The sequence below is a fragment of the Crocuta crocuta genome, unplaced genomic scaffold (assembly GCF_008692635.1).
Source record: "Crocuta crocuta isolate KB4526 unplaced genomic scaffold, BGI_CrCroc_1.0 scaffold16, whole genome shotgun sequence".
Classification (NCBI taxonomy): Eukaryota; Metazoa; Chordata; class Mammalia; order Carnivora; family Hyaenidae; genus Crocuta; species Crocuta crocuta.
In genome coordinates, this window is record NW_027531893.1 from 1,032,841 (window position 1) to 1,046,526 (window position 13,686).

Genomic DNA, 13,686 nt, shown 5'->3' on the forward strand with positions numbered 1-13,686 from the left:
TTGTCTGTTTACCTATGTATTTTCTTCTGGCCGGATAGTGAATTATCAAGCAACTAGGATTGTCTCCTAGAGCACAGAATGAGGGAGCGCCCTTGAAGGTTAAAAGACAGGGCACTCACAAGACATTTTAGAAGTTGCTGAGGGGCGCCTGGAGGGCTCAGTTAGTTAAGCATCTGACTTGGGCTCAGATTATGACCTCGCAGTTTGTGAGTTAGAGCCCAGTGTGGGGCTCTGTGCTGACAGCTCAGAGCCTGGAGCCTGCGTCTGATGCTGTGTCTCCTTCTCTCTCTGCCCCTCCTCTACTCATGTTCTCTCTTTCTCTCTCTCAAAAATAAACATTAAAAAAATAACAATAAAATAAAGTTGCCGAGATGTGACAAATATTATGCTAGAACATCAAAATTACTCTTAATACTTAACCCGGGGTTGGTTTGCTGGGATACTGATTCATGTTTCCACCATGACAAAATTAGTATGACTAGTATGAGCACAAAATATTGTAAATATACTTGTTGCATCATAATGATCTTTTGGAAACCGCTAACTCAAGAGATCAAGATGAAAAATTAAAAGCTTACTCCCCAAAGCAAAAAGTTTTATATTTAAATCAATTAATTCATGATATGTATGTAAGCTTTTATTACTTTTAGCTTATAGCCACATCTTTGTGCCAACTTGTATCACATCCTTAGAAGGATGCAAAGGGTAAAACCTGAAGCTCACAAAATATGCTGATCCTTATATTCTGAGTGTAAAACATGGATATTCTCTTTCCTATCTTCCAAATAATCTTCTATTCTGCATTTTCTTTTTGCTTTTTATCTTATGGGAAGTCATGGAGCCACTCATAAATTCTGTATTTTTGCTTCGGTTGGGTCAAAGGGATTTGAAGTTCTCTTACCATCCAGAACAACTTCAAGTATTTGTTGAATGGGTTGAACCACAGCTTCATGCAATGGAAACCATCCTTTTTCATCAGCTTCATCCAATGCATATTTATACTTCACATATTCCTGGAGCTCAAGAATGTGACCTAAATTAAACACATGGCTGGTAACAAATCTCTGTCATGGCAATGTGAAATCTCCAACTTGTCCCATTGTAGACCGTATGCCCATTTTACCTTGTTTTATGGCTTCCACAAGTTTTCTGTTTTGATCACTTAGTGGTACAAATCTACCAGAGAAACAAAAGTAAGCCATATTTATCCTAGTGGTGTACTTCAAAACACCCAAAAATTTAGCTTGTATTGAGTTTTTGTGCATCATTTTAATTATCAAGATCTACAGGAAAAGCACGCAACTAATTTTATGTACTGTATTAGCACCGTACTCTAACCAACTGAGATAACCAGCTTCCTTAATTCTATCTACTTTAAGAATGTGAATACTAAGAATCAGACACAGTATATTTATGATACACAAGACCTAGGCACATCAGTACAGATGACAAAGTACAAGATTGTGACGCTGTCTCTGTAATGAGTTCTAAGCAATGAGAAAGGAGTAAACCATTATAGTCAAGAGAGCTAGGCTCAGCTTTTGTGATTTTGTGATCCTGAAGTAGTGGTTTCTCTGGGTAGTGGTTAGCTTCTCTGGATAGTGGATTCTTTATCTCTAAAATGATGGGATTACATAGGAAGATCTCTAAGGCTTTTTTCCAATTTTAAAAACTCTATGCTGAGTAAATGTTGCTTTGAACTTAATAATTGCTAATTAATAATTGCTTAATTAGGAGCTTATTATCCAACACTGCATGTTAGAGTCTTTCATCAATGGAAATACAAGTGAAAAGAGGTTGAGCACTTACTGAACAAATTCCTAGTCATTGGCCCAACAGGTCATGATTTCAACCCTCATGGCAATTCTCTGGTGTGTGTGTGTTTATTCTAAGGAAACAAGGTATTTTAAAACAAATTGATTCAACTCTTTTAAGCAGAAACATCTGTTAGCTTCTAGGGTCATTAAAGCCTTCTTGGGCACTCTGTTGGGGATAAGGGAAAAATGAAAGAGATCCAATGTAAAGGCACTAAGTCCATTTTTAAGAAGCTCATAAGCAATAATTTTATAGAACTGAATCTATTTAAAAGCACTACTAGGGGCATCTGAGTGGCTCAGTAGATTAAGCATCCAACTTCGGCTGAGGTCATGATCTTGCAGTCTGTGAGTTTGAGCCCCGAGTCAGGCTCTGTGCTGACAGCTCAGCTGTGCTTTGGATTCTGTCTCCCTCTGTCTCTGCCCCTTCCCAGCTTGTGGTCTCTCTCTCTCTCTCTCTCTCAAATAAATAAATAAATAAATAAATAAGCACTAAAATAATTTAAAGCACTACTAAATTTCAGAGTACAGGATTCTAAATACTATAAAAGAATGTAAACTAAAGTTTATTTTTGTCAGAAGTGCAATGTGTGTTGTTCAAGACAGAAATCTACTTTTTCAGTTTCAGACTCTATAACTCCTGCTAAAATAAACATCAGTTTTATATATAATTTGTTAACTTGTGTCATCTGTACAGTAGATAACTAAATAGGCTGTGGTTTACATATTTCTTGTTATTTTTACTAAAAGCCCTCAACTCTTCCCAATTCATTAGACTTAGGGCCTAATCCATACTAGTTTTCATATTTTGAAGATCCAAAAATGAAATACAGTACTCATAAAGGTTGTCTGAGTCAATAGCAGAGAGGGCTCTGGATATTTAGAACAGCTCTGTGTATATAGGCAGGAGAAGGCATTTTATCTGACAACAAAATGAATGCCATAAAGCAGTTTTGTCGAGGATGGTCAATTTGAATGTTACCTTTCAGAATAAAATACAGACTTGCTGGCTTCAATGGATTCTTGAATACTGAGCTGAATATCATAGCTTGTAAGATGGTCTTCATCGGGGTCATCGTTACTATCCATGACTGGATACAAATTTGAAAGAGGCAATTTCTTATTATCAGCAAGCTATGCAGAACGGTATAGACAGTTAATGTGAAGATGCAAAATGAAAAACTAAAATGCATTCATCTTTCTTCATTTAACAAACACAAATGCAGTGAACATTTTAATTCGTATTATATATGAAGCCCATCCTAACCTTTGAAACCTTTAATTACCTGCTGTTTTGGTATTTGCATTTTCTGATTTTGGACTTCCTTTTCATTAATGGCTGCCATTAGGCTCATCAGAATACACTTTTTCGATGCTTCTGACTTACACTAATTTCAGCCCATCAGTTTTCTGAAGACAGTGCTCTACACAGCACATTAGAAACTTGAACTAAGAAGAAGGAAGACAGAGACGGGAATAGAGAACAGTGAGCCTTTCATGTTCTTACCTTTTAATTTCACATCTGCTGTGTTTGCTTACTTGCTGATTTATTCTTTTCCTCACATCAGTAATGGTTTGAGTTGGCTGCCTTGAATTAAAGTTATTCTGTATTTGTGTTCAACCTCTGCTAACGACTCTATACTCTGTTCAAGGTAAGGGCTCTGACCCAGTCATCTCTCCACCCCTGTGACTCTAGAAGGTGTTTGGTCCAGAAAAGCTTCTCAATAAACATTTGTTGAATTAAACTAGAGAGAATAAAATGTCACAAATGGAGTGCCCTTGCCTTTCCCTTAAGAAATTTAACAGAGCAAATAGAGAAGACATGAAGGAAACTTTAATAGAAGGAACTGAGATCTTCAAATATTGTTCTTCATGAGAAACTACTGTCTACTCTCACATATGAGGTGAACAGTTTCCAAAATTCCAGAACTTTAAAATAAGACAAGAGATAGGGTGCCTGGGTGGCTCAGTTCTTTAAGCGTCTGATTTTGGCCCAGGTCATGATCTTGTGGTTTGTGAATTCAAGCCCCGTGTTGGACTCTGGCTGACAGCTGAGAGCCTGTAGTCTGCTTTGATTCTGTCTCCCTCTCTCTCTGCCCCTCCCCTGCTCATACTCTCTCTTTCTCTCTCTCTCTCCCTCAAAAATAAACATCAATAAATAAACATTTTTTCAAAGTTTTAAAATAAGACAGGAGAGGGCTAGTCTTACAAAAGCAGCTTTAGGCATTTGGAGAACTTCCTAACTGACTGGCTCATGGTTTTCTGGGTACTCTGGGAAATCTAACTCTATGGACTTGTGCTATCTGTGTTTCTGGCCATGGAAAGATCCTTTCTGATACCTTGGAAGAAGGGCATCCCTAATTGGTTAGGGATCCTCAGCTAGGGATGCTGGAACTGCTACTACATGGATAGGTGTGGTAAAGACCAGCTTTGTTAAGTGAGGCTTAGTTGTGGGAAATGCCAGCAGGTACATTAACCTGGAAAACAATAAGCAGAGTAAAAATGAACTCGTGCTTTCGAAGAAGAGTAAATAAAACAGAGGCTTCGGGGCTGATTTACATAATTTATTGATTTCTATTTCAACTCATCCTAATGCACTTTCTTGTTTCAACCAAATCAGACTCACCACAAATGGTCGGACAATATGTACACTACACAAATTTTCCTGGCTGAGGGACTCCAGCCAAATGTCCCCTAATGGAGCTGTACAGTCTGGCAGAGCGCTATGAATACCCCAAGGAAGCAACGTCTTTTTCTCATTTGCAACAAAGTGACTTTGGCCTGTGGGATTCCTGAAGTGAGTTGAGCATTTTTAACAAAAGGAAGTTAAACAAAAAGATGCCTAATTATTTAGTGTTTGGGATAATAAATTAGGAGAGATACCTTTTAGCAGCTAGTCTTCCAAACTTCTCCCGGAGTGGAAGGGTCTTAGGATTGGATTACTCTCCTTCAGGAGAGGTAAGAATACTATGGTGGCGATGTCCACGAGGCTTCCTGACTTGAACCTTCATATAGCTACTGTCTGGTCCCCATTTTTTGTTTTCTGGCTGGTTTTACAGGATAAGTTGTATGGTGTTACAGTCTAAGAGCATCATTTGTCCAAATTGAAGTAAGGACCATCTTAATTCCACCCCTAGACCAGCGACCACCATCTTGTGGTGTCCCTATTCATTCCCTGCGTAGTTCTGTCCATGACAAGCCACTGCTATTCACTGGCCCATCTTCTCTGAAGATAGACACACAAATGTAGATTATATCTCATTGGCTTATTTCTTCCAAATATCAAATTAAAGGAGTGTTTCTCATTACTATTGGGCCAGTTGCTCTGTCTTCTTGAGAAAGAAAATTTAGTAAGTGTAGAAAGAAAAATAGTTCTATGACTAGGTTTAATGATCAATATGAAATTATTTTTGATTCGTGGTACTTTATGAGCCAAGATGTATCATCTCTTTGAAATTTTACATTGTAGTGTATCTTTCCAAAGAGAAAAAAAAAACCCAAAATGGTTGTCCTTGGGCAATTTTTGAAACACAGCTGATATTTACCACTTCTCATTGTTCAATTTTAAATAAGCTCAAACTTCTCCCCATGCTGATAGCTAGGGTGCCTGAGCTGTGGACATACTGCATGTGAACTCGCTGGCATCATTTTGATTGTATTTTTGTTGTTCTGCACCTGTGCCCTTACTATCATCTTGGAACATTAAAAAGAGAACAGTAGTGGTGTTGGGAGACTGCCCATGAGAGAGTAACAATATCCACCGAGTGTATTTCCTCACACGCTGATGTCTCAGTCTACTCGAAAAGCCAGGATGCACTCTAGGGGGCTTATTTGCCAAATATTGTCAAGCAGTATTTTATTTTTTATTAATTATTTATTAGTTCATTGTCTATCTCCTCCCCCCAGACTGTCACCCAATAAGATCAGAGAATTAGCCTGTATCTCCAGTGCTAGAGAAGTGCCAGCTCAAGGCTCGTGGTCTCTAAATGTGTGAGTGAATGAACGAATGAGTTAATAAAAAGCTACTAACATAAGCTAGGCCCTGATTTACTCTTAAAACTAACCATTGTATTCGAGTTATGGAGTCTTTTTTCCAATGAGACAAACCTGATTGCCCTCTCTGTGCTTGGCTTCATTTTTCTCACCTCTATGCTTCGATATCTTCTTCTTCACTCACAAGCCTCTCTGGCTGTTCCATAAGCACGGTCCATGCTACCTCCGGCCTGGCTCAAGACGTTACTCCTATAGTAGTAACCTGGCTGAGATTCTCCAGGTCCCCTCTGGCCTCCCTTAGCTGTGACTATCTCCTCTTCTATAATATTTTCCAATATCTGGATTTTTACTCTTCTGTATTTGCCTGGCAAATTCTTCACATATTTGCGTTCTGTTTTCTCACTTGGATTATTAGTTTTCTGAGGGAAGAAAATATCTTACTTTCTTTTTCTTTTCTATCTTTTCTCTCTACTTCTACTCCCAGTCAACCACGGCAAATGGCTCTTCTCAGTGGAAAAAAGTTGTTGACTCATTACGAGCAGACACACATCGAGTCCTTTGGACAGCACAATTAGATCATGAAGTTCGAGCTGTGGTATTGCCTGCTGCCTCTCTCACTAGTATCACTGTGGTGATAGGGAGGTTGCATGGCCCTGGGATTAGTAATGAGATCCAGACCCTTTTACCTATTTAAATCCGCAGCTCAGTTCTAACCCTGCTTGGAATTTGGACTTTCGGTACACGGGATACCATAGCCTCCTTAAAGAACTGAGTTGATCTGTGAAAAGTTTTGCTTTTTATTTTTTGATGTCATTTTAACTACCATCCAGAAGAAAGTTATCTAAGACTCTTAACTGTTTTGTTTCCATTAAAACCATAGGGTCAAAATACTGAAGAAACCCCTACCGTGTCAAACAACTCATACCTTACACAAGCTGTCTCCAATCTTTTACTAACAGCCCAGGATGAAATAAAGATCTGTGTGCAAGTGCACTAAAGTGTCACAGAGACAATCAAAGAGCACCATTGGAATAGACCTAGAGACATCAAGATGCAATGAGAAGAGCAAAAAGAAGAGTTATGTGTATGTGTGTCTCAAATTTAAAATGATCAGGATTCAATCCCAGCTGAAGGCTGGTAGTAGTCTATTGCCAGCCTTTATTTAAAATTCTTTAAATAAATCACCAACCAGGAATCTTAGGAAAGCCAACTAATATTTTGACATCCTTTAAGACCTATTCACAAGTGCTCTATTTCTCAGTTTAATTAAATGACACTTCCTAAATAATGGTTTGCTGGTCTTGTCCTGGAGAAGCCCTCTAGTGAGATTTACTTATGTAAATACGTAGCTGCTTACAAACTAATTGAAACAACTGTGTTGGGCAATTAGCCTTTTCATTTAAAGCACTGGTTAACCATTGATATATGAATAAAGAATGGATAGATGAATGAATATGTATAATGGAATATTACACAGCCACACACCATTGTGTGATTGTGCCATTTGCCACAATGTGGATGGACCTAGAGGCTATCAAGCTCAGTGAAATAAGTCAGACTGAGAAAGTCACATACCACAATTTCACTCATATGTGGAATCTAAAAAACAAATACATAAACAAACAAAAAGCAGAATCAGGCTTATAAATACAGAGAACAAACTGATGGTTGCCAGAGGGGGTGAGGAAAGGGGGGGGGGGCAGGGAGTAGAGAAGGAGTTACAGGCTTCCAGGTAAGGAATAAGTCATGGGCGTAAAGGCACAGTATAGAGAATGCAGCCAATGACATTGCAATAGTGTTGCATGGTGACACATGGTAGCTACACTCCTGGGGAGCATCTCATAACATATGGAGTTGCTGAATCACTACATTGCACACCTGAAAATAATGTAACATTGTGTGTCAACTATACTGAAATTAAAAATATTTAAACAAACAAACAAAAAAAGTAAAGTGCTGGTTAACCTTCCTTAAGGTCAAGAACACATTTGATGAAAGTAATGGCTTCTCTCTCCAGAAGGATGCATGTCAACTCAAAATTCTGCATAAAACTTTGGGGAATTCATGGAATCTCTGAAGCCCTGTCACATATCCCTCAAAAAAAAATCAATCAAAATTTAGGGTTTCTAAGTGCTAAATGTATTATTCATATATCAGTAATTATTGGTTTATTTTACAGATGAGCCTAGTAAAATCCTAGATTTAGATAGTGGGAAAAGGGAAGTTTGGTGGTCATGTAAGTGTTGGAATATCTTTGGTAAGGGGCGCCTGGGTGGCTCAGGCAGTTAAGCATCCGACTTCAGCCCAGGTCATGATCCCATGGTTTGTCAGTTTGAGCCCTGCGTGGGGCTCTGTGCTGACAGCTCAGAGCCCGGAGCCTGCTTCAGATCTGTGTCTCCCTCTCTCCGCCCCTCCCCTTATTAAAAATAAGTAAACTTTAAAAAATTTTAAGAGAATCTTTGATAATAATAACAACTGTGATTATAATAATAGCCATACATTATTGAGCTAATAAGTAGAGTCTGGACAGATTATAGGTACCTTCATTTTTAAGGTCTTTCCAAAGCTGCAGAAAAACAACCCACAAAAAAAAAAAAAAGAAAGAAAGAAAACTACTTTGATCTTGCTCTTGACGGCCAGCTCTTAATGACAATAACTTCCAAAAATAAAAAACAGCTTCCAGGGACACATAAATCTTTATCTTTGGCCCTCTGCAATAAGGCTTTATGTTGCTTAGGGTGGTCTAGGATGTCCTAAGCTTGCTTTCATTCTGCACTTTGTGTCTTGGAGTCTTAACATTAGTGTCCTTAAAAAGCGGATCAGCATACCAGTCAGTGCCTGACTGAAGTGGCCAGGAGGGTGGGATGGTGTTGCAAGGTAAGCTGCAGGAATGAACATGGGTACATGACACCTCTTTGCATTGGATTCTCTACACTACCTCCAATCCATTTTCCATGCTAACACTGTACTGTTGATGAGTTTGTGGGTTCTAAACAGGGCTGGCTGTAAACAGCTCCCAGAGCGTACAATTCATTTCCATGCAAGGAAGGGCTTTGTGTCCATAAATATCACACTGCCCTCAGCATCTGTCTCCTCAGTGTCATTGGGTTGCATCAGTGAAAGACTTTGTCCTTTGCGGCTTATTGTCCCATCTTCCAGTGTCCCTTTCAAAGTGTCAACAGCACTATACTGGTCCCCAGTGCAGAACTAGGATTTCTTGGAATAGTCACTGAAGGTAGCTTGGGAGTGGACAAGATGGCAGAGGGCCTAACACCAAGTCTAGTGGATGGTAATGAGAGGGGATAAAAAAAGGGAAATAGAGTAAAATTTAGATTTCTTCAGTTTTATACACAGTCAGCTCAAATTCAATCCCAAAAGTAGTGCTGTGTGGAATGGGGGACCCTGAGACCCTGAGGCAATTTTCTCTCACCTTGAAACTGCTATGGTTTTTGAGGGATGTGTTCATCTACTGGAGGTCCCAGAAAGAGTCATCAGGATTTGTCCTATCAGAGGAAAGGCAATAGTTAAAGAGGGTTTTGAATTTTTGGTTTTGTCAGGAAAATATAGTTATTATATTTGAAAGAATGTTCCTTTTTATTTTCCTGCATTCTGACTTTTTATATGTGCAATTTTAAAGATAAACTGACATCAGTATAAATAAAATTTTGTCATAACTTTGGTATTTATTGGTGGCTACACATTTTTGCTTTTTTTGAATCCGGTTAGCACAAAGTGGCAAATCAGATCAATGGCTTTGTGGGGCTGATTTCAGTGAGTTAACCAGTCCCCATGAGACTAAAATTCTCTGTCAGAATTGGGTTCCACCCCACGGACCCAGGTAACTATATTTATAAGTAGTAAGTTACAACAATTCCCTCTGTGTGGTGTAATCCTATCAATGACGGAGAACTAGACCAGTTCTTCCTCTGTAGCGTGACTTGCCCTGCTGATAAATTACACATGCACCCGCGGGCACACACACTTTGTCCAGGAAACGAGTGCTACCTTTGTTGACTCAAAGAGACCCAACCTGATGCTTTAGAAGAGTTCTAAGGAGGAAAAATGGACATATTCCTCTTGAGATCTACACGATCTAAGTATGATATCTTGTATGTGATAAGAATTCACTAACTATTGGCTGAACAAATGAATAATTGAATAATCAAATAGACACTACTCTTAAAATTAGCAGATTAATGGATTCACCTTGTGTTTTGATGTCCTATGTTTTCGCAAGTTCACTTCCAGTTTTGCGGCTGCATTAACTGAGGCTCAGTTTCTAGGTAAAGAGACCAGTGACAAGGCTTGTCACACTTGTTTTGCTTCTCTCATATAACATTAGATATTATTACTCTTACTATTGATTTCCACGTCAGATTCAGTTAAAACAGAGATGTAGAAAGATGTGTGCTAGTTCATGAAAATGATGCAAAGAACAAGAAGATCTAGGTTCATTAGTAGGTGGGTTTCTAGAGGAAGGTAAACGTAGAAAAGCAAAGAACAGAGGAAGCATGAGCCATGGAAAGGCAACTTATTAATAGATGTGCCCTTGTCACAAGCTAGAATGATAATATAATTTTTTAAAAGTCCTACCATTTGTTTATAATTCTAATTCTAGGCATCTATCTTCAAGCAATAATCAGAGATGTGGACAAAAATCTATATGTGAAAATGCTCATCTCAGCTGTATTTAGCTGCCAAAACATTAGAAATAATAGTGTCCAACATTTGTATAAGAAATTTGGATAAGACATTTTTGCATATCTAAGCAATGGAAAGCTATACAGTTATTAAAATTAATATTCTTAAAGAATATTTACTGCCAGAGATAAAGTGTCATATATGAGAATGATATTCATTTAATCAGATATGACGGCCACTTGGAAGGAACTAAAACTGCCTCTATGCAGCCAAAGCTTACAAAGCCTTCCAGAAAGCTGGCCCAGCATCTGGCTCATAGGCTGAGCCTTACAGGTCATGAGCTAGGTCACTTCCTGGTACTCCAGCGACCTTGGTGACTTTGAGAAGAGAGAAGTTTGCAGAATTTATAGTAAAGCAGGTGAAATCTGGTGGAGGGAGTTTCTTGGCTTAGAAAAGAACAGAAATCTGAAAGACTGATCCTTTTACTTGAGTCATCCAAGCACAGACTTTGTTACCTAAGTTATCCTATGTGTCTGCATGAGACCAAAATTTCATTTTCCACTAATTAGTGAGTGGCAGCTATTGAGGAAAGTAAGGCCGCTTGTTGAGAATAAAATAGCTACATTTAGTCTATGCAGGTGAGTTTAGGGTAAGTAAAAAATGTTTTGACTATATTAATTAGCTATAATAACAATAAAAATGAAATGTCCCTAGACCTTAATAAAAGTATTGTTATGTACTCTACATGTCTATATATATTCCTATATATTTGTAAATACTATATACATTGTATATATGTATATATACTACTGTATATACATGTTCATTTGACATGACAGAAGTTCTGCCTGGGGCTCAAGTCAAATCTTTTCCTATTCAAAACTCAAACAATAATGAGCCACTGCATTTCTTCATAGTTTAGTTTGACATCATATACAGGCCATTGATTTCTTTCTGGGGGAGACAGTTGGGTGTGGCAATTCAAACTTTGTTCAAAACCTGCCCACTGGATTAGCCGCTGCATTAACTGTGTCCAATGTGAGTAGTCAACAAGCACTATGTGTTATCATTCCGTGGTTGAACTCCTCTGGAATGAGGAACTAGAATTCTAGGGGTTGTTTGGCAGTTTTAACTCAATTCCTCACCCTTGAACAGGAACTCTGACATATTCATTACTTCCTTCTTCTTCCTTTTCTCTAGAATCATCAGACTTCAGAGTTGACCATTAGGTAGCTCCACCTATAAATTCCATGTACAACAAGCCCTGCAAGTAATTGTCCAGCCTCAGCCCTCAACACCAAAGTGACAGGAAGCTTACTATATCCCCACAGAGCCCTTTGGTTAGCGTTAACAGTTAGGAAAAAAACATTTAAGTTGAATCCCTCTCTTCAAATCATTATTCTATGATCCTAGTTGTATTCCTCAGAATTACACTGATTAACTGTCGTTCTTCTGCTACATGAGAGCCCTTAAATCATTCCCCAGGAAGGCTGTTAAGTCTCCAGTGAGCCCTCTCCTCTTGAGGCTGAAGAACTTTTTTCTTGTGCCATGGGTTCACCTCCCTCCGCCATCTTGATTGCTTTCCTGTAAACACATTCATCATTCGTTTCTTTCTGAAAGTGGCTCTGGACCATGGGCTCTGATGGCAGCACACATCTGACTACAATAGGTGTAGTCAGATCAACACAACATTATGCAGGGAAGACCATCTCCTTTTTCCTAGACATTATAGATTGGTTAATTTAACCTAAGCCCAGATGAATTTGGAGACTGTCATGTTACACAGTTGATTTGGATCCCTATCGGCCCAAACTGTACATCTCATATTTTTTCTCACATCATTGCTGGGAAAGTCTGTTCAGGACTCTTTATTCAACCCTATTACATTTCTTTCTTTTCTTTGCTTTTCTTTCTTTTCTTTCTCTTTCTCTTTCTTTCTTCTTTCTTCTTCCTTCCTTCCTTCCTTCCTTCCTTCCTTCCTTCCTTCCTTCCTTCCTTCCTTCCTTCCTTCCTTTCTTTCTTTCTTATGATTTGACCTTTATTCCAGTCTGCCAATATCTAATGCATTTTCTATCCCTGCAAGTATTGTTCTACTTACAGGCCTATTTGCATGCCTTCTATATGTCCATCTGCACTAGTAATAATGATAAACGTTGAACAGAAATTGGCACAGGACAGAGAGGACTTCAGGTTGACACTGATCTATTATTTAGCACTCTTCAAGAAAAGCTGTTTATCCAGTTACAAATCCTCTGAAATACATCACTGTCCAGTATTAACGTCTCCTTTTTGATAACAAGACCATTGTCAAGAAATACTGTCAAATACTTTGTTGAAATACAGATGCATAATGTCTATTACATTCGCCTTCTCTGACCCACCAATTCTCAGTGATTATTATTTTTTTTCCTAAGGATTTTCAGACCATCCTATTCATTCATTCAAAAATATGTGTTCAGTGTCTGCTATGCTCCAGACATAGTGCTAGACACAAGACAATAGGATCCCTGCCTGCAGGGAGTTTGCTGCTTTTAAATAATGCATTCTAGACTTTTCCCCAGAAACAACACAATCGATCCCCTCCCTTTCAAGGTTTGGCAGATAGTCAAGCACATCCTCAATAAAGATTTGTTTTATTGATAATTATTATAAGTAACATCTATTGAGTACTTACCTGTGACATGCATTATGCTCAGTAGCTTAGTTGATTCTGATATTTAATTTCTATAATACACTTTCCCCTATTTTACAGACAAGGAAACTGAGGCACAGAGTTGTTGGGTAATTTGCTCAAACCTGCACATAATGGTGAGTGGTGGAGATGTGGGTATAACTCCAACTGTTTGGCATTAGACACTCACATACTGTAACCAATGACCCATCTACTATAATAGAATTACTGAAAAGGTCTCGTTTTGTATTCCAAATATTCATAAGTTTTTAAGAGTTTAAGCAAACAATCAGCAAACCTACCAAACAACTTTAGTGGAAATGTAAATATTTTAGGTAAATTGTCATTTGAAAACAACTATTCCCGTAGAAACAACAGAAGTGTAAAATTAAGATACTTTATGACAACAATGTCCTCAGCACAAAGCAGTGTCGGGACTTCCTAGTCTATATCACTACTATTTCACAGAAATCATTTCATGTTAGATGTAGAACTTCCTTGGAAGTTATGTGTTCATTTAAGAGCCAGATGGGTGATGGTCACAGGTAAATTCTAAAGACTTTCCAA

At 38.4% G+C, this 13,686-nt stretch overlaps 1 protein-coding gene across 3 annotated transcripts in view; it reads right to left on the reverse strand.

The window, feature by feature from the left end:
* Positions 1 to 13,686, reverse strand: part of ASB15 (ankyrin repeat and SOCS box containing 15) — a 55,291-nt gene that overhangs the window by 16,078 nt on the left and 25,527 nt on the right. For all 3 annotated transcript variants that reach the window (XM_077773272.1, XM_077773271.1, XM_077773270.1), the window contains exons 3-7: positions 10,014 to 10,086; positions 9,238 to 9,310; positions 2,797 to 2,948; positions 1,124 to 1,176; positions 902 to 1,033 (exon numbers count right to left, since the gene is read on the reverse strand). In XM_077773272.1, the coding sequence (XP_077629398.1) occupies positions 902 to 1,033; positions 1,124 to 1,176; positions 2,797 to 2,948; positions 9,238 to 9,273 (373 nt within the window). In that variant the 5' untranslated portion in view covers positions 9,274 to 9,310; positions 10,014 to 10,086. The remainder of the gene's footprint in view (positions 1 to 901; positions 1,034 to 1,123; positions 1,177 to 2,796; positions 2,949 to 9,237; positions 9,311 to 10,013; positions 10,087 to 13,686) is intronic.